This window comes from Parasteatoda tepidariorum, chromosome 3 (genome assembly GCF_982258835.1).
Source record: "Parasteatoda tepidariorum strain Cologne lab strain chromosome 3, Ptep-v5.0, whole genome shotgun sequence".
NCBI lineage: Eukaryota > Metazoa > Arthropoda > Arachnida > Araneae > Theridiidae > Parasteatoda > Parasteatoda tepidariorum.
Genome location: NC_141757.1, coordinates 83,572,442 through 83,593,426, shown reverse-complemented (window position 1 = coordinate 83,593,426; position 20,985 = coordinate 83,572,442). Strand labels below are relative to the sequence as shown.

The 20,985-nt window shown below is 31.3% G+C and overlaps 1 protein-coding gene across 1 annotated transcript in view; it reads left to right on the top strand.

Annotated features, from left to right (window-relative positions):
- The window catches only part of LOC107449166 (clotting factor C), a 35,289-nt gene extending 14,806 nt beyond the window's left edge, over nt 1–20,483 (top strand). The window contains exons 7-13 of the mRNA XM_021144312.4: nt 1,589–1,777; nt 11,554–11,781; nt 14,008–14,101; nt 14,190–14,386; nt 15,285–15,568; nt 17,947–18,114; nt 19,495–20,483. Of these exons, the coding sequence (XP_020999971.2) occupies nt 1,589–1,777; nt 11,554–11,781; nt 14,008–14,101; nt 14,190–14,386; nt 15,285–15,568; nt 17,947–18,114; nt 19,495–19,833 (1,499 nt within the window). The 3' untranslated portion in view covers nt 19,834–20,483. The remainder of the gene's footprint in view (nt 1–1,588; nt 1,778–11,553; nt 11,782–14,007; nt 14,102–14,189; nt 14,387–15,284; nt 15,569–17,946; nt 18,115–19,494) is intronic.
- Nucleotides 20,484–20,985: the final 502 nt, after the last annotated feature.

The window sequence follows — 20,985 nt, the reverse complement described above, 5'->3', positions numbered from 1 at the left end:
TAGGGATCCCAAATTAATAAAGAAAACGAATAATTAGTGGGGAAGTCGGGATTAAAACACCGAAACCAGTTTTATTGACTTTTGAAACTTGGAAGCATACCTAACAATCATCTTTAAGCTTTTCTCTGTCTTCCTGCCGGAAAAAAAAATAGGTTTCAATGTTTCCATTTTTATTATTTTAGTAGTAATTCGTTAAATTTTCTGGTTTAAATAGCTTTTTTTTTTCTGGTTTAAATAATAATTTAAGGCCCCTAATGTGCATACATTTTTACTTCATTTTTGTTACGGATTATAAAAACATATAATAAGAGCCGTCTTCCCAGAGCAATCCATATATCATTTTCGTAGGGTGAATAGTTGATTAACACTTCTACCTGAGAGGGAACTAAATTTAGTTAATTAATACAAACTTAAAAATAAATTTGCATTAAAATTATACAGTATCTTTTCTAAACAGCACCTTTGACGCGTGTTTTTAACTTTATTTAACTAGCTACGAATGAATTAAATGTTATATTATTTACATTCTGCTGGTCGCAAATGAATATTTAATAGTTAAAACCTAAAGTTTCAAAAAATAAATAATGCAGAAGTTGAAGTTAAATATCAGTGCGTAAAAGTGTATAATGTTACCGGCAAAGTATGAAATCCGGCATTATATATAATGCCTAAAACTAGCCGGCAAAGTATGAAATGACTTATATTTCACATATTCTATATAATACCGGATGCTATTTAGGCAAAGTATGAAATAAACGTCCTGATGAGGTTATTATGTAAATGATGTGCATGTTTCTGTGAATGACCGAAATCGGTGGTTGTTGACTTTCACCGGTGAATGCCAATCACATAGTCGCTTTGGTGAATTTCCGAAATAGTTATTACATCCGATTTGATATTAATTTGTTCGTGGATATAATTACATTTATTCAATATTTTAATACTTACTGACGATAGATCAGAAGAAACATCAGTGTTTGGAGTTTCGGGCAAATATACCGGGCAATGATACTTTACAATAAAAAAATATCAGTGTAGGGTATACCGGGCAAATGTATACCTTATGAACCTTAAAAAAACATTAGTGTAGGATATATCGGGCAATGGCACTTGACCTTAAAAAAACATCAGTATAGGGTATACCGGGCAGTGCACTTAACTAGACCTAGTATATATTTCGGACATTTACCAAAGGTCTAGCCATACTAGGTCTAGTTAAGTTAATAATTTGCAGAGTTGCTAATTTATATTTTATAATATTTATTTGTCAGATAAATTTAACACGCACGCACACACACATAAATTATTTTAACCCCCGGATTTACAATGATTGAAATTCAACCATAATTCTTTAAATTTTTATATAATTTTTCTTTTTTTTTTACTTTTTAATTTTAAAATATACAGATAATGAAAAATACATATATTTTAACTTAGCTTTCTTTTTCCTGTTGTAAAGTTCTTAGTGGCTAAATTTTTAGCGAAGACTCTGAAAATATATTATATTAAAGGTGGTGGTTACAGAACACCCTGTATAAACAAATGTATCCTATGCTTTATTTAACTTTTTGTTCTGCATTTCCCTCAGCTCTTAGACTGTGTGCTATATCCAAAAATTTTAGAGCAAGTAGCTGGCAGTGTTACTACGGAAGAATAGAAACCGTCTGCAATATTAGTTGTTATCCTCCAAGTTCACGAAGATCTGTATCAGAGGCTGAAACATACACTTGTAGTACCAATGGAGTGTGGTCACCAATATTACCGCCATGCGTTGATGGTAATAATATATTTGATATCTTTTAATTTATTTAACCCACTTGCACTATTTTCATGAATCTGACTCGTGATGAAAATTTTTGGTCAAACTTGAATATCACGAGTCAGTCTGGTTGTTTAATTCCATGTCAAACGTGAATATCACGAAAGGCTGGTTGTTTAATTTCATGTCAAACGTGAATCATGAGTCTGGCTCGTAATCGACATTTCGGGCCAAACATGAATATACTCGTCGTCTTAATCTCAGGATAAAAAAGAAGGTCTGAATGGGCTCTCATCTCTTCTTTATATGAATAGGTCTTGTTTACGTCTATTATTTTACGTCTCGTTTCCTAATCTCTTATCCTCTGTCTCTCTTGTCTTAGGCTCTTTTCGCGAACATTCGGGTGCATAAGTTAGCAGGGCCGGCTTATGCATGTCGCGGCCCCTAGGCAATTCTCGTCTCAGCCCCCCCCCTTACCGTCTTCTAACTTCCTAATATATTTTTTCGCTAACACAACACTTTATTCATAATTACGCTGTTTTTACTACATAGGTATATTATCACATTATTCAATAAAAATATTGAATCAAACGAAAAGAATATAAGTAATTAATATATGCATTTAAAAAAAATCATACAATAAGCTTAAATATTAACTCTTCTAACTTTTTTTGTTACAAAATCGTTCAAGACATCCTGAAAGTTAACCTTTTCCAATACATCATTTTCAATTGCCATTATGGCCAATGAATTTAAACGGTTTTGAGACATAGTTGAACGAAGACAATTTTTAATTAATTTCAATTTGGAAAAGTTTCGTTTTTCAAGCATGTTGTGTTAAAAAAGCTGCTCTTGCTGTATAGTCATCTGATTAGTCGGCGTTAAAATTACGGAGATAAAATTGCTTGCGATTATATTACTGCGTTATATATGAACTAACTACCATAATATTAATATCTAATTTGGAATGCGTTCAGAAATGTACTAAAATAGCGTCGATGTAATGTATAGAGCAAGACAATCGTCATTGAAATTTCGAATTAAATTTTTACTGTTTAAGAAACATTGTCAATTTTTTTCTCTGTAGTACAGGGCCCCTGAACGTGGCGGGGCCCCTAGGCAGTTGCCTACAGTGCCTAATGGATAAAACGGCCCTGTAAGTTAGGCACGGCTTGTTCCGAATATCAGTGTGGTGCAAGTGGTTAATCTTTTAGTAGGAATCTTACATTTCCGTTGCACCAAATATCCGCGAAAGTGATTTTCAAACAGTTCGCGGTTGTTTTATATAAAGTTGGAAATTGTTAGTGTGCACTGTTACGAATTAATTCTTTTTGGCGGCGTCAATTCGTCGCCAATCAAATTATATTTTATTTCAGTTGTTCTCGATACACTCATGCCCGAAGGAGCACTTCTTGAAAGCTCCTATTTCTCATATTTTGTTGTTTTGTTTCAGTCTAATTATTATTTTTTCATTGTTAAGTTTATTAATAAATATAGAAGCACATATTGATTGTTTTCTTACTGACCAGGGCATCAAATGGTAGAGATATACGCATATCCCGAAACTCGAAATAGATTTTCTATCATTTTTTTGGACCTAGAAACCCGGGAATTTTGGATTTTAATTTGTGCTTCATTCTGGATTAATTACTTTCTTGAAATTATAGAAAACTTGAACTTACAGGTACTGTACTTTTATTTATTTACAATCTCGAAATGGAAACTATTGATAAATTTAAAGCAAAACGAAAGATTGCTAGAACGAATTGTACTAAGTTAATTACAAAAATTGACACATTTGAACAGAATCTCAATTTTGAAGATGAAATTCATCAGAAACAATTATCAGAATATTTACTAGATCTCGAAGAAAAACGAACTGAGCTAAAAAACCTTAATGAATCAATTGAGGAACTAATCACGGATAATGATGTTTTTGAAACAGAAATTAAAAATTCTATGGAATATGATGAAAACATAGGTGACTCCAAAATGAAAATTAAACTGTTGTTAACAAAGTTAAAAATAAAAGAATCAGTTGCCACTAATAATGTTAATGTTCCAAATGTTAATGTTTCGAATGTTAATGATAGTAAAAATATTCCGATTTCTATTAATTTGCCTAACTTAACATTCCAACTTTTAATGGTGATTCAACTACATTTTTAGAATTTTTTAATAGTTTCAGTAGTGCTATAGATTCTAATGAATCATTAAGTAATGTTAACAAATTTATTTATTTAAAATCTTTTCTTTCTGGGGATGCTTATAAAACGGTAGCAGGTTTCGCTTTAACAGAAGAAAATTATAAATCGTGTTTGACCTTGCTAAAAGATAGATATGGAAAATCGGAACATTTAATTAATTGTTTTGTAAACAAACTCTTGGAAATCGAACCAGTTAAATCTTCTTCAAATATTCAGGGGCTTAGGCATTTGTATGATGAAAGTGAAATCAGTATAAGAAATTTACAATCTATGGGTGTAGCATCAGATAATTTTGGTCATTTATTAATTCCGATTTTATTAAAACAATTGCCCCATAACTTAATAGTAGAATATCATCGTAAAAGAGATCATAATAAATCGGGCGATATTAGTGAATTAATGAAATTCATAAAATTTGAAATTGAATCTCGAGAAGCAGCTAATGCAGTTTCTGTAATTTCTATGAAAACTCACGAACCAGCTAGATTAAAAAACGAAACTAGATATCCTAAAAATAGAAATATTCCTACATCAGCCGCTTTAAATACAATTGTTAAAAATTCTTGCATTTTTTGTAATTCATACTCGCATACAGGGTTAAAATGCAAAACGTTTACTGATGAGCAGAAACGTTTTAAATTAAAAAAGGAAGGACGCTGTTACAAATGTTTTTATAAAAACCATTTGCTAAATCAGTGTAAAGTTAAAATCAAACCTTGTGAAATATGTCAAAGTTTTCAACATAATTTATTGTTTTGCCCCAAGTTAAAAAGTAACAATTTATTACAAACTTCTCCCCCAGATAAAACCGAAACTATTCAAATTCAAGAGAATCAAGCGGTTATGTCTTCTGTTTTTAAACCTAATCAATCATTAAATAATACAATTTTATTGCAAACTGCTAGAGTTCATGTCGAAAATGGATCTAAAAAATTAATAGCTCGAATACTTTTTGATTCTGCTTCTCAAAAATCTTTTATTCGAAAAGATTTGGCTAAAGCATTAAACGCGAAAAGTTTAAGAAAAGAAAAACTTTTTGTTTACACTTTTTCAAATCGAAATCCTTCCGAAAAGTAATATGAATGTGTTAATATCACATTACGCAGTAGGTTTCCCCCCTACTCAAGTATAAATATTGAAGCATTAATTACCGAGGAAATATGCGCTGCTCAATTATATGCAGAATTTGATCCCCAATTAATAGAAACTTTACTTTCTCAAGGATTTAAAATCGCTGATTCATGGGATGATAAGAAACCCATTCAAATATTGTTGGGTGCTGATTTCTTATATTCTACTTTAAAGGGTGAGTTATTGAAAATAGGCAATAAATTATTCCTTCAGCCAGCCGACGTTGTTTGGAGATTCTTTAGTAGGACAGGTGCCAGATGGTCCGTTTAAGGGTGCGGCTTCTTGTTTTAACATTTGTTGCACTTTAGCAGATACAACTGTAAATGATTTGTCATGTTTATGGAATATTGAATCATTTCTCACTACTAAAGAGTTAGGAAATAAAATGAACTCGGATCATCTAATTAATTTTGAAAACAAGTTGCGGTTTGAAAATGGAAGATATGAGGCGCCGCTTTTATGGAAATCTGAGACAGCTCGTGAAAATTTATGCGATAATTTTGAGATCGCAGAAAAAAGATTTTGTTTACTAGAAAGGAGATTTAACGCTGACGAATCTTTATTTGAAAGATATAATGAAGTTATGAAAGAACAATTAAAAGAAGGGATTATCGAAACTTGTAATTCTAATTGTTTTGTGGGCTATACAATGCCGCATAGGGATGTTTTTAAAGAAAATGCTTCCAGTACAAAAACAAGAATAGTTTATGATGCCAGTAGTAAACGCGGAAATAATTTAAGTCTTAACGAATGTCTTATATCCGGCGATAATTTATATGCTAATCTTGTAGATATAATTTTAAAATTTAGGGAACATAAAATCGGATTTTGCGGAGATATTGCTCGAGTTTTTTTACAAATACAAGTTTCGGAATTTGATAGAAATTATTTATGTTTTATCTATTATAAGAATTGCGATAAAACTCAACCCCCTACAATGTTTCATTTTAATAGACACTGTTTTGGAGTCACCTGTTCACCTTTTGTTTTGGCAGCAACTATCAAAACTCATATTAAAGCTTATAAAAATGCGCATCCTCTTGCATATGAAATGCTGAATAATTTCCTCTATGTTGATGACCTGTTTTATGGAAGTTCTTCTGTAGAAGAAGCCTTTCAGTTATCAACAGATGCTGTTTCTATTTTAAAGGATGCAAATATGACAATGAGAAAATTTGACACAAACTCGAAAGAACTTAAAAATTTATGGAAAAACTCCAACTCCGAAATAGGAATTAATGAAGATCCTGATTCTCATTTAAAAGTTTTAGGACTTAAATGGAATAATGAAAGTGATATTCTCGAACTTGATTTAAGGTCTTTATTGTCAACTTTAAATGCAAATAAATGCACTAAGCGGAATGTTCTTCATATAGCGGCCAAAATATTTGATCCATCTGGATTTATTTCCCCCATTTTGATTCGTGTTAAATGCATTTTACAAGAATTATGGCAACTTGGAATCGATTGGGACGATGAGTTTAGTGGTGAATTAAGGGACAAATGGATAATATGGTGCGATGAGATTAATGAACTTCAGAACTTGAATATTCCTCGATATTATTTTCCCGATTTAAATTTAGTAGACAAAGACGTGCAACTGCACGTGTTTTCCGATGCTTCACTGAAGTCTTTTGGAGCTGTAGCATACTTCAGGTACAAAACATCTAGAAGTACTTTTAGTACTAGTTTTGTAATTTCTAAGTCCAGAGTAGCACCCCTTAAGAAATTAACTCTACCCAGATTGGAGTTAATGGGAGCTATCATAGCCGCAAGAATGGTGAAACATCTCAAGGAACTATTTAAAAATCTTGATAAAATATCTTTGTGGTGTGACTCGACGATTGTGCTGCACTGGATTAAAGGCTCAGCGTCCAAATGGAAGCAATTTGTGTCCAATAGGGTCACAGAAATCCAAGCAATCACAGATCCTAGTGTTTGGAGACATTGCACAGGCAAGGATAACCCAGCAGATCTCTTAACCAGGGGGATTTCTTGCAAGGACCTGATTTCTTCAAGAAAATGGTTTCATGGCCCCGCATGGTTAAGTAACTCAGAAGACACATGGTCATGTAATCAAGAGTCTGAAATTGAAGCTGACATTGTAGAGTTGGAATCCGAATCCAGAACGAAAGTTTTGGTTTCCTCAACAATTGTTTCTGCCAAGTTAATAGATCCTGATAGATATAGCAGTTTAAGAAAACTATTAAGAGTAACTGCTTGGGTACTCCGTTTCGTCCACCTGCTAAAAACAAAACTTCAACCGAAGGGTCCCCTTACTTCCGATGAACTTAACAGAGCGGAACTATTTTGGATAAAATTTGTTCAAAATGAAGCGTTCCACGAAGATAAAAATAACTTGATTGCAAAGAAACCTCTTTCCAAAGACTCAAAACTGCTTTGCTTAAATCCATTTCTTGATCAAGAAGGTGTCTTACGTGTCACTGGACGCTTAGGCAAGTCTGATTTATCAATGAATGAAAAACATCCTGTGATACTTCCAGCTAAATCCAAATTAACAGAGCTGTTAATTTGGGATTCCCATGAAAGAGTCTTCCATTCTAGTGTCTCTCACACGTTAGTGCAAGTGAGAGAAAAATACTGGATTTTAAAGGCTAGACAAGCAGTGAAATCGCTACTCAGGAAATGCGTAATTTGTAGAAGATTCAATTCTTCTCCCGGAGACCAAGTTGTAGCACCGCTACCAGCTGAACGAGTGGAGCAATCTTCTCCGTTTTCCGTCATTGGAGTGGACTTTGCTGGTCCTCTCTTTGTTAAAAACAATGAAAGTAAACAATACATCCTGTTGATTACATGTGCGGTGACAAGAAGTGTTCATCTTGAGCTAGTGGGAAATTTATCAACAGATACTTTTCTCCTAGCCTTTCGCCGTTTCATTGCTCGACGTGGTTTACCATCGACAAATGCGCGTACCTTCAAACGTGCTGAATTGGAAATAAAGTTGATGTGGTCAATTTTGAATGATACAAAGATTAAAGAATTTTGTGCCTATAATTGTATTAAATGGAAATACATCGTCGAGAGAGCTGCCTGGTGGGGCGGTTTTTACGAACGCATGGTTAGATCTGTAAAAGTTGCTCTTCGGAAAACCCTAGGTAAATCCTCCCTAACTATTGAACAATTGATAACTGTTCTTTTCGAAATTGAGGCAATGATAAATTCTCGCCCAATAACTTATGTTGGAAGTGATGCGGAAGAGCCAAATGCCTTAACACCGGCTCATTTTCTTTTAGGTAAAAGAATAACATCTTTACCCCCGGTAAGACTTCACCTTGATACAAACCTCTCTTCTAGGAAAAACCTAATTAGAGCTTACAATTATAGAGAAAAATTAATGAGAAATTTTTGGTCTCGTTGGAAGAATGAATATCTTCTAAATTTAAGATTGATTAATTCAAATTTAGTTAAGGGTAATATCCCTCCATTTAAGATTAACGATATTGTTTTGATTAAAGAAGATCATTTGCCTAGAAATTTTTGGAAATTAGGTAGAATAATTGAATTATTTCCTGGAAGAGATGGCAAGGTGAGGGCTTGCAAAGTAAAAACTGAATCTTCAGTTCTTAAACGCCCTGTACAATTATTGTACAATTTAGAAATTGCAAACTGAAGTTCAAATTTATTAATATTATTATTTGAAATAATTAATTGGCATATCATAATGTTATTGATGTTTAAAAAAATATGTAAATAAATATCTAGAATTGCATTTTTAATTTTATAATATTTAGTTAATGCAAATGCTTTAACTAATAATTTCTTGATTTACTGTATTAAATGTTGTTCGTTAAACAATATTTTTCTTGATAACTTTCATTGAATTTTACTGGTTATATTTCTGAACTGAATATGCAGTGAAATTTAGATATTTGATTACTTTATTATTATTATATATATTATTATTCTCGCATTTGTATATGAAAAAAGTGTTTTATAAGTGTTTAATTATCTTGAATGTTTAATATTGTTCTCCAGAATTATTGTGTAAAAATTTATTTTACCAAATTTTTTTAATTTTTTATAACAGTTTATGTTTTTAATTAGAGCATAAAATAAGATTTGTTTTGTTGTATTTTTGAATTTAGCTCTAACAATTGAATGTTGATGTTATAAAACTTTTTGAATATTTGCAATTTGAAATATTGTAATTGAAAATTCTTTAATCGAACTTCTCTTTTTTTAATGGTATATTGTATTTTTAACAATTTTGATGAACCCCCATGGTTCATGGGGGGGGGGGCTGTGTGTTACGAATTAATTCTTTTTGGCGGCGTCAATTCGTCGCCAATCAAATTATATTTTATTTCAGTTGTTCTCAATACACTCATGCCCGAAGGAGCACTTCTTGAAAGCTCCTATTTCTCATATTTTGTTGTTTTGTTTCAGTCTAATTATTATTTTTTCATTGTTAAGTTTATTAATAAATATAGAAGCACATATTGATTGTTTTCTTACTGACCAGGGCATCAAATGGTAGAGATATACGCATATCCCGAAACTCGAAATAGATTTTCTATCATGCACCATTACTTTTTCAGACCAAAATGTGCTTAAAGCTAGAGATGTCTAAGCTAATTCATTTCACTTACCTGTCCACTAGCAATCTATCAATGATCAATCAGTTATGAATGGACCAATAGGAATACGTTTCTACTGGAATGGGATTATCCAATCGTCCAATAGGAATAGTGCGAACAACTAGTTGCCATATTCAACCACAAAACTATGAAAATTCTATATAAAACTCGGGCAATTTTTTTTTTTTCCTTTCAAAAGAACATTGTAAATTTTTTATATTATTCTGAGGAAGGAAAAATAATTTTGTTATTTTTTTTTTAAATCGTCGTTAAACTTTCTAAACATTTAGTTAAAATAAAAATGAAAGCTTTATTTTTGATATTTTGGAATGTATAAAATATTAATATGATTTATTACCTATTACTTTTAGAGTAAATATGCAGTAAATAAATAAATAGACAAATATTTCTTATCTCTAAATTTCAAATCATACTGCATTGATGTCAATTGAAGTAATCTCCATCTTTAATATGTATTTTTAGAATTCTTGTCGAAAATGAAATAGGAGTTGCACAACAGGGGTTGCAATTGCAAATTAATGTATAAGGGAGGAAAGACAAAAAACTATCGAAGTCTAAAGAATTACTGGGAAGGGGGTTAAAAAATCAATCTGTGCCTGATTGCAGGACGAAACAGAGATGGCAATTATTAGGAATACCTCAGAAAGTTTTATGAAATAATGAAAATTGTTTTATTTTTACCCATCTTGCCTTCCTTCCTAGTGATTCAACTGCTTTCGATATCGTGTTTTCTACCTCACTTTGATTTATGACCCCTAAAGTGAATACTTTTTGGACGTTTTTGACAAGGATTCTAAAAATTTATACTAAGAAAGCTGATTACAGAATATCTTATGGTGTATTTATATGCATTGGGGAGAGTGGGGTCAATTGTAACAGGGTACGATTGTAACAGAGCAAAAATTTCGAGTGTCGGGTTCTAGATTTGGTTCCTAGGTGGCGCACAAGGTGTATTTAATAAATTTACATGTACACCCCTGCTGGCAACCATTTTTATGTACTTTTGAAAGAGTTACATCACAAAAGATATTTTCACGCTACGTAAGTACTTCTTTTTATATTAGAATATTACATTGTAACAAATTAATTTTGTTTAAACAAATAAAAATTATTAACCGAATATGTAAGTGGACACCTTAATTAACATTTCAAAAAAAAATATTAGTTTTGTTAATTAACTAGCATTGTTTTTAACAAATGAAGCTGAAATGGCGTCTTGGGGACGATTGTAACAGCTGAAGATAAATAATCTTATGTTTACAAACCATTACTTAACTCTTTAAGAACCACCAGTAGTTTCCTATATCATTTATATTTATGTTGCATGCGCATTATTTTATTTGTCACCTTTCACAGCATAAATTAAAATTTTTAACCCTTTAAAGTTAAAAGTTTAACCCTTTAGGTCTCTGCTCATTATTTTTACTCCTAAAATATCTCTACTATTTTGATCAATAAAAAAATGTATCACAACTATGATAATATGTATAATTAACTATGTTTTAGTTGAATTTATGAACTGTTACAATTGACCCCGTAAGTGGGGACAATTGTAACAAGTGCACGACTGTCAAAAATTGTTAATAACTAATATAATAACATTTAAAATATGGTACTTATTCTTTTCTAGTAGAGGATAGTCCACTTTACTCGTTTGTCAATTAATACTAATATATTGGATTTTTTTGTTAGTTAAAAATAGTTAAGTAAAAAATGTTACATATGACCCCACTCTCCCCTATACATATTTTTAATCAAAACTTTAAACTTAATACAGTCTTCAAACAAAAAGTTTTAGTTTCAAAGTGATCTATACTGTTTATTTATTTATTTTTAGGTTCAAATCTTTGCAGTAATCCAGGAGGCATTTCATTTGGAGAATATATTCCTATGGGCTCGGAATTCAAACTCGGTGCAAAAATTATATATAAATGTGAGGCCGGTTACACTATCTCAGGAAGTGACACCATAGAATGTCAGAAACATGGCCGATGGATGCCAGAAAAACCCATATGTATGGTACAGGTGCTGCCTTCTTTGCCGCCTTCACCAACTAATGTAACCGGTAAGGAGAAAAAAAATTTTCAGATGATATGATCTAAAATGGAAATAATATTAACTTCACTCAATGAAAGAAAATATGTAGATTCTTATAGCGGATGATATTTAACAATAGTTTTAACCAGTGTTTCCCAAACTTTAGACTTTTGTGTACCCTTTCTAAATTTTTCGTAATGCTGTGTACCACTAGTAAAAAAATGAATGTATTTTTTTTTAAATGTTTATCTTTCTTTTTTGGTACAAAGTTTTGTTAATAAGTTTATTTGCATCAGTGAGAAGGATGACATTGTTTTTGCTGTGATAATAGTTCATCATAATTCGGTTCTCTTGTGGTCAATTTTCGTCTAACATGCGATTCCACGTCCAATAATCTATTTCTTTTTTTTCTACTTAATGTCCACAATTGCTGAAAAAGCGACTTCATATAAATATGAAGTTAGAAAAGGCAAAATATATTTCACAACTTTTTCTGTTAAGACTGGATACATATTTTGCATTTGCAGCACGAATGATGTTAAAGTACACTCCTCATGTTTATTTTTCAAGAATCCGTCCGAAGCCAAGAATCCGTCCGGAAGAAGAGCAATAATTGCTCTTCTTCCGCATGCAACAATCTTTCTGGCATGAATGTTGCATTAATATTAAACGGATGTCTTATCCATTCAATATTTTTTTTAAATCGGGGAATTACACAAAAGTTAAAAATCACAACTGGCTGTTGACACCACTAATTATTAAAGGTTAACTCTGCAAAAAAATAGCCAATAGAAAAATACGCAATCATGAATTTTCATGGCTATCTCTGTTTTTAAATAAAATTTTTTGAAATTTTTGTTTGTAGCAAGATATTTCGCATAAGAACGCGTACCCCCACTAAACTGTTCCCGTACCCCTGGGGGTACGCGTACCACACTTTGGGAAACACTGGTTTTAACTATCAAATGGTTTTATCTAGAGTCTCTGTGACTAAAGTAGTTAAAGATTGTTAACAACATCTTCAAAATTGTCCAGATAAAGGAGCGAAGTTTTTCTTAAATTTTCATCGCGTCGCGTCATCATAATTACCTGACAAAGGACACATCAAATTATATTCAAGTTGTATATATTATTTTTTATTAACTAATTTAGCTCTTTAAATAAAGGATGAGTTGGGGGGAGAAAAAAAAACAGAAATTCATAAAAAGTTATCTGCAAAACATTTTTTAAATTATTGAAAAAATACCTGTAATTTGATTCAATAAAAAAAATTTTTAAAAAAAGCAGATACGCGATTTTTTTTTTAATTGTATGAATATGAATACGATATGTGATTTTTTAAATCGCCCGAATACGAATTTCGATGTAAGGTTTTCGATAGGGTGAATATGAATCGTGATGTATAATTTCAAATATCGGAAATACAGATCATGATGTGTAATTTTAAATCGCGTGAACACGAATCGCGTTTTTAAAACGTGTGAATATAGTTTTGAATCGCGTTTATACAGATAGGAAAATGCGTGAAAAATTAACCTTTTTTAAGGTATTCGAAAAAGAACTGTCTTTAAAAAGGCAGAATTTTGCCTTATATTAAAATTTAAAAAAATGGTATTCTGACAAAAAGTTGAAAAAACTCACTCCCGTTAAATAAAAAAATAGAACTTTATTTTTAGCTTGCTTATATTTTTTTTAATTTAGTTTATTTTTAGTTTTCTTATAAAGATAACTTCCTTGCAAGGAAACGTTTTATCAAAAGATTAACTATTTAATTAGGAAATTAGCATGCAATAGCATAAACAATGTGACAAAAGGGTTAAATATAGCCATAATAGTTCTTAAAAGCTAATTATTTCACAAAATATATGGTTGTTTAACGTTTTTTTTTTTTTTTTTTTTTTTTTTTTTTTTTTTTTTTTTTTGTAATAGATACTTTAAGAAGTTAGATGAATTTTTTCTTAAAAAAATTCATACTTTAGCTATTCGATCGTTTTATGTTAAGTCTACTAGGAAATTTTGGCATTATTCCTTTTCAACTTGATACATTATGGCTCTCAAGTAATCGAAGATTGCGGCCCATGTGTCGCAAATATCTAATTACGTTAGATTCAGGAACTCTAGTTTTGAATAAATAAATGCTTTTTCAAGTCGTATTATAAGGGGGGAAATGGAGAGAGAGGAGGTATGATAGCGGGAAGGCTGTGAAAGTCCTAATTACTTGAAAATCAATTAAAATAAAATTTTTACATTTCAGGTCATTGCTTTAAGCCTACAACATCAAAAAATTCCGTTGCTAAGGTTACTCTCCCGAATCTAGGGGCTCTACAAAGATTTTTTTCTTCTGATTTGTAAGTACCAATGTGTTATAAAAAAAATTTGAGTGGAGAAAAAAAAGTTTCCCAAAAAAATTTATTTTAAAAGAAGATTTAATTTTAGACCTATACTCCAAAGATGGTTTTGGAATATGAACGACACGGAAAACGATGACGTCATTGAAAAAGAGTCTTTGTTTCCAGTTGGGACGAGAATTCGATACAAATGTAGATCCCGATTTTATAAATTATATGGTTCAGAGTATCAAACTTGCCAGCCTTCTCTCACTTGGAGTGGTTACCAACCAACTTGTATTCCTGGTAAGCATTTCATTTTCAGAACAATAATCATACGATGCAAATACAAAAATTGGTCAATCAGAGCATAGCTAATATGGGACACAAAAGAATTATTTTTTAAAGAAAAGTTGAAAAGGAAATTCAATTTTAGACTCAAATTTTTAGGGATTATGAACGACACGGAAAACGATGATGTCATTGAAAAAGGAGTCTTGGTTTCCAGTTGGGACGAGAATTCGACACAAATGTAAATCACGATTTTATAAATTATATGGTTCAGAGTATCAAACTTTCATCAGAGTTACTTTCTTTAAGGTTATGTGACATTTTTAGTAGTTTTTTTTTTTCTCTAATGAACTTTGCAGAAAGAAATAGTTTTGTTCTAAAAGTTCAATAAGTATACATTTAGATTAAATATTTTTCATTTGATTTCGTAAATATGTTTTTTAAATGCTTTCATTTCTCTCCAGTAGATATTATAAATGTATGTTAAGCGTTAATAGTAACAAAATTGGCTTTATATTTACTTTAAAATCTCAAAATTTTTTTCGAATATGAACTGAAATAACTTCCTTTATTTCTTTTTTTACATACTTTATTTTGCTTTTGAAGTAGTTTTTTTTTATAAATTTATCATTTTAAAATAAAAACATCATGGTAATCGAGAGAAGATCATCAATAACAGCTTTAAAAAATAAAAAAAAACATAGAAGAATTTAAAAATAAATTCTCGTGCACCCCCCTCCCTCACCTAATTTTTCGTCTAATGACTAAATTGAATTAATTATAGTCGTTGACTAAATTATAGGGACAACATTTTGGAGATTGTAAGTACACTTTCCGTTCCATTATTGCTTATATAACTTAATACTATGAAATTTTAATTGTTATTTTACCAAATTTTGTTCTATGTTTTTAGAATGTGGAAAGTCTGACTCTCCAAAACAACCTTTCATTGTTAATGGTAATATGACCCAAATGGGACAATGGCCATGGATGGCAGGAATAGCCCTGAAGAAAATGAATAGCTTGAAGATAATGTGTGGTGGGGCCATGATTAATGAGTTGTGGATTCTAACTGCTGCCCATTGTGTGACACGAATGAATTCAAACATACCAATCGATGCTAAAAATTTAATAATATTCCTTGGGAAATATTATAGAAATTTTTCGCTTGATGATGAATTCGTACAGATGAGAAAGGTATGCAATTTGTGAAACAGTTCATTATCAAATTCTTCTTTCTAAGTGCTTTAATGGTATTTGAAAAAAAAAAAAAATTGTCTTCCAAAATTTTTATTTGTGTCTTAAAAGTTATGTCGGCGTTTGATAAAGTTCTTGTTCATGTATCTAATGCGGGTAAGAGAGTTATAAGCAGCTTTAAGGTGACTGTCTATACGTTCGATAATTTTTTTTCTTTTTTTAAATAAAATTTTGACAAATGGTTTGTATAGCTAGATTAAATGGGATATAAAATGGTAATAAACGAGTAAAAGTATATCAGTATAGCATATTATTGACAAAAGTTTTAAAAAATTGGGTAAAAAGTGAGAAATTTAAGGTTCACGCTGCACATCCTCTTCTATACAATAAAATAAAATTTCCCTCATGCTATTTTAACCTTTATCTGTGTTCTGATATAATAAAATACAATTTCCTTCAGACTATTTTAACCTTGATCAGTGTTCTGATATAATAAGATATACTATTTTAACCTATATATCTGTTCTGATATCATAAAATACAATTTCTTTCAGACTATTTTAACCTTGATCAATGTTCTGATATAATAAAATATACTATTTTAACCAATATATATGTGTTCTGATATCATAAAATACAATTTCTTTCATACTATTTTAACCTATATCTGTGTTCTGATATAATAAAATACAATTTCCTTCATACTGCTAAAGTTAAGTAAAAATTTTTAAATTTTGCTGAAACATGCCGTATTACGTAAAATCAGTAAATTTACGATATTTGCGAACAGTAAAGTTTCTACACTAACTTTGCTCAAAATATTAACTGTATCGAGATACGTTTCGTTTTTTACCAGTTTTGTTTTAATAACTTCCTAAAGGTTTTTAAAGAATATCACGACTTTTAAAGCTAGTTCTCTCACAAAAGATATGGTTATTTTGCATAGGATTGATACTTTAGTTAGCATTAATTTTTAAGCAAGAAAAAAGAATAATCTTTATAATTTTGTGATTTGACCAAAACTGTGAAAATTTCTCCCCGTTTTGTTTCTTTTGAATAATTTTTTTTCATCAACTGTTACCAAAATGCTGTAATTATCTAAATAATTGTAGCATCTATTATTTTAACGTTTCAAATACCAACTTAAATCCTAATATTTTTAAAAGAGGTTAAGTTATACTACAGGGTTGCCACTCAAATATGGAGAAAAAAAATTCCTTGTGTTTTCCCTGCATATATCGCTCATGGGACTAGACTTCCGGGTTACTGCTTTCGATATATTTTTACGCCGCAGATTGAATAAACGCGCCATATTATTGCATATCTTTTGCAGTATTTCACATGTACCGAGTTCTTTCTTTCAGCCTTTAAACTTCAGCATTATCATATTAATATTATAATCATCAGAATATTTTCTAATTAGGCTAACTTGAAAAGATATTTTTGGCGACATTTAATTCAAATGTAGCCAAATAAGGGATAAAATACAAAACATGGCAAACCTTAAGAATTATTCACAATGAGATATTAACTTTCCAAAAAATTTTTTGGCCTCACGACCTCTGAGAATCAATACATTTCTGAAAGCTCTTATGAATGGTACAATTATAGTTAGATTTGAACCCAAATTACAATAACAAAACTGTATAGAATATTAGGCTTGTTCATACATCGCCTCGTAGTCATAACATAAGCGGAGGGATACACCGGATATTTTCTAAATTTCTTCCGGTTTAAGGACGCTTGTTATTGTTTACGTTAGACCACCCATCCATAGTTGCAACTCAAAAAGCACGCGTTTTGGACTAAGAACAGGTGTAAATATAAAAATACACATTCTTTTCAACAGCAATACCAGCATAAGTTATAATTCCACTTGAAGGTAATCTTCGTTTAAGCAAATTAAAGCATTTCTTATGTCTTTTCCTTAGCAATGAAAACTTTAAACTCACTTATCTCAAAACATGATTTTTTGAGTTGTGCCGCTATTGCAGCCCATGAGCGATATTATACACAATATATTGAGAGGAAACACAATTACTGAACACTTGTGTGAGCTATATTGAGCTAACTATACTAGTTTTATTTGCTGGAGAAACTTAGAGAGAAAAAGGAACAGCTGAACATACTAAAATAATGCTATAGTAAATGAAAGAGTTAAGTACAGTTGGAATATCATCCTTCAATATCCCGTAGATTACATAGTGAGTGGTCACTATTTTTTAAAAGACGAAAATAAGAAATAAAATTCCATGTTATTTTAGGTGATTTTTAAATTCATTGTATTTTCCTATGGAGTGGTAACCCAGTGCTAGCATTAAGACAAAAATTTACGAGTTATTAATCGATAAATGTTACGTTTTTTTTCCCTTTATTAGGTGGCTCACATTGTAGTCCACGAAGAATATGATTTTATACATTTTGATATGGATATTGCCCTATTGAGGTTAAGTGAACCAGCGGAGCTTACTGCACGAGTACGACCCATTTGCTTGCCAACAGAAATCACAAGTCGTGAAAATATCAGGGACGGTAAGAAGGGGATTGTAAGTACTTTTCTTTTAAAAAAAAATTATTTTAAGTAATTTATCATAAATTTTTAACTTGTAAGAATAATTTCAATTAAAAACTCAACGGGCAATTACAACATTTAAAAACACAATTCAAAGTGCATTAGAAGCAATTCGTCGGTGAGCCTTTTTTTATATACTTAGCCACCTTGAGCACGGAATTCAGGCTTTTGGTCCGTACAGGGATTTGTTTGATAAAAAAAACCCTAAAAATCTGTAAATAGAAACATGAAATGTTATGTGGAGAACACAATTTTGAAAAATTGGGTAAAAATATCTGAAATTTGTGCAAGAGAAAAGTGTTATGTAGGAAGGATATTATCAAGTATATATCCACAGACTATTATTAACGTTTTAATAAAATATCGAAGCGAGATTTTTTTTTTAATTGTGAGAATATAAATCTCAGTGTGTTATTTTAAAAATGCGCCCTTTCGTCGTCATTGGAGGTACACTTACTGCACAGCGGTACGTCGACGACATCCTAAGACCTGTTTTGCTACCGTTCCTTTTGCAGCACCCTGGGCTGGTTTTTCAGCAGGAAAATGCCTGACCACATACGGCACGTGTTGCTACGAACTGTCTGCAAGCTTGTCAAACTCTTCCTTGGCCTGCCAGATCACCAGATCTCTCTCCCATCGAGCATGTCTGGGATATGATGGTAAGGCGATTGCATCTGGCACGGAATGTTGATGACCTTTTTCGACTATTGGATCGAATTTGGCAGGAAATACCGCAAGAGACCATCCGGGAGCTTCATCGGTCTATGCCGCGCCATGTGGCAGCTTGTATCCAGGCTAGAGGCGGGTCAACACCTTATTGAACTTGTTACTGTAACTCTGCAATAAATTATTCAATTGTTCTGAAATTTTAATCATTTACTATTCTGTACATTGTCTTCCTATCCACCAATTTTCGTTTCAATTGGACAACTTCTTCATGGTGCGTATATTTTTTTGTTATAGAGTGTACTTATATAGTGCTTAAAAAAGTAAGTGAAATCCTTGTTTCAGCCGTTAAAATTTTGGGTAGCATCGAAAGACTTTTGAGTTGTGTCCAAAATCTTAAATGCGCATTTTGAGATATATCCTTTTTCCCAAATATGTTTTTCGAGGGTCCATTTTTTTAGGCATGTATTTTTATCAATATCCAAGATAGAATTCATAGACATTTAAGTATTTTTATGGTTTTTACCACAATAAATTATGAGAATACTTCTAAAATGTTATTTCGCGAAATATCGTCTAGTGTTCATTAATTATTTAAAGAGAACAAAAATGACAAATGGTTTACTTATTTTGGAACACAAGTTCAAATACTTCAGACATTTCTCTTAAGTTCAATGTTTTGTTTCAGGTGATTGGTTGGGGAATAACAGAAGAAAGTAAATACTCCAATGCTCTGAAAGAAACGGTCCTCCCAGTTGTGAGCTACGATAAATGTGAAGAAGCATACAGGCAAGGCCTAAGAACAGTTACAATTACAAAGAACATGTTCTGTGCCGGGTATGACAATGGTGCATCTGATACATGCTATGGAGACAGTGGTGGGCCATATATGTTTTCCAATGAAAACAGGTGGTATTTAGAGGGAATAGTCAGTTGGGGAAGTGAGTCCGGATGCGCTAAACCTCAGAGCTATTCAGGATTCGCAAAAGTTGGAACATTTGTGTCTTGGATTAACTTATTTATTTAATCAAAAGATATAAAGCTTGAATTTAACGATGATTTTTGGCATTTTCAGCTTATTTTTTTAAAAACAAAATGATTAAATTTATTTTGAGAACTAAAGTTAGATTGATTGATAGTCTGCAAACCAATACAGTTAGCTGCCTAGGATAGACATGAGTGGAATTCTATCTAAACCAGAAAATTTTTAAGTTCAAACAAACCTTATAGTAAATAGCATACATTTAAATAGTATAAGCTGGAATCGACCTAATAGGGGAGAGAAAAGTTACAATTTAAATTACTATTAGTTAAAGTATCAGAATTTTCCAAGCCAATTTGCCGCTCCATCTTCTTAAATCTAAAATTTATCTGTGACCCAAATGCAATTAAGTAGAGACTATAGGTGTACCCCGATTCGAACAAAATTTGAATTTGCAAATAATAGAAGATAAAAATTAAATACAAGAAATGTCTGTTTTCATTTGATTTTAATTCAACTATATGAAATTGTTGTTAAAGAGAGCAGTAAAAGTGAACAGAGTAACAATATAATATGATAGCAATTCTTCCAGTTTTGTGATGAAGAAGAATGATTTCCCATAGTTTTATGAATGTGTGATTTTAGTCAATAGTTGTATAGTGCGTCAAAAAAAAAAAAAAAAAAAAAAAAAAAAACGGACCACCCTGATTAACTTTTCATCTAATGATCGGATCTTCACATTCTAGGACTCAATCTTAATGGCTCGAGGGGACCTGAAATATGTTAATTAATAAGTGCCGACGAGATATTAAGTTAAAAAACCAGACACAAAAACGTACTTTTTCTGAATAAACATATCTTTTTTTCGACGGATTCGGATTTCAGACCACCAAGTTATAGGGGGGGGGGGTAGCCACAATCGGGGAAATATGGTCCCAATAGTTTGGTCAAGAAAACAGTGCAAGGTTTGGACTGCTTAATGTTAATTTTACTGTCAGTGGTATTTTGCTACATCTCGAGTACTTTTTAAACTAATTAAAAAAAAATTTGCATTTAATATTGGTCGAAAAAATTTTGAATTGTAAGATTTAAAATTTTTGCATCATTTTAAAGAAAAATTTCACTTGGCAAAAAACAAATTTCAAACAAAACTAGTTTAAAAATTCCTGAGAAATTGAATTTCGAAAAGGTTTGATA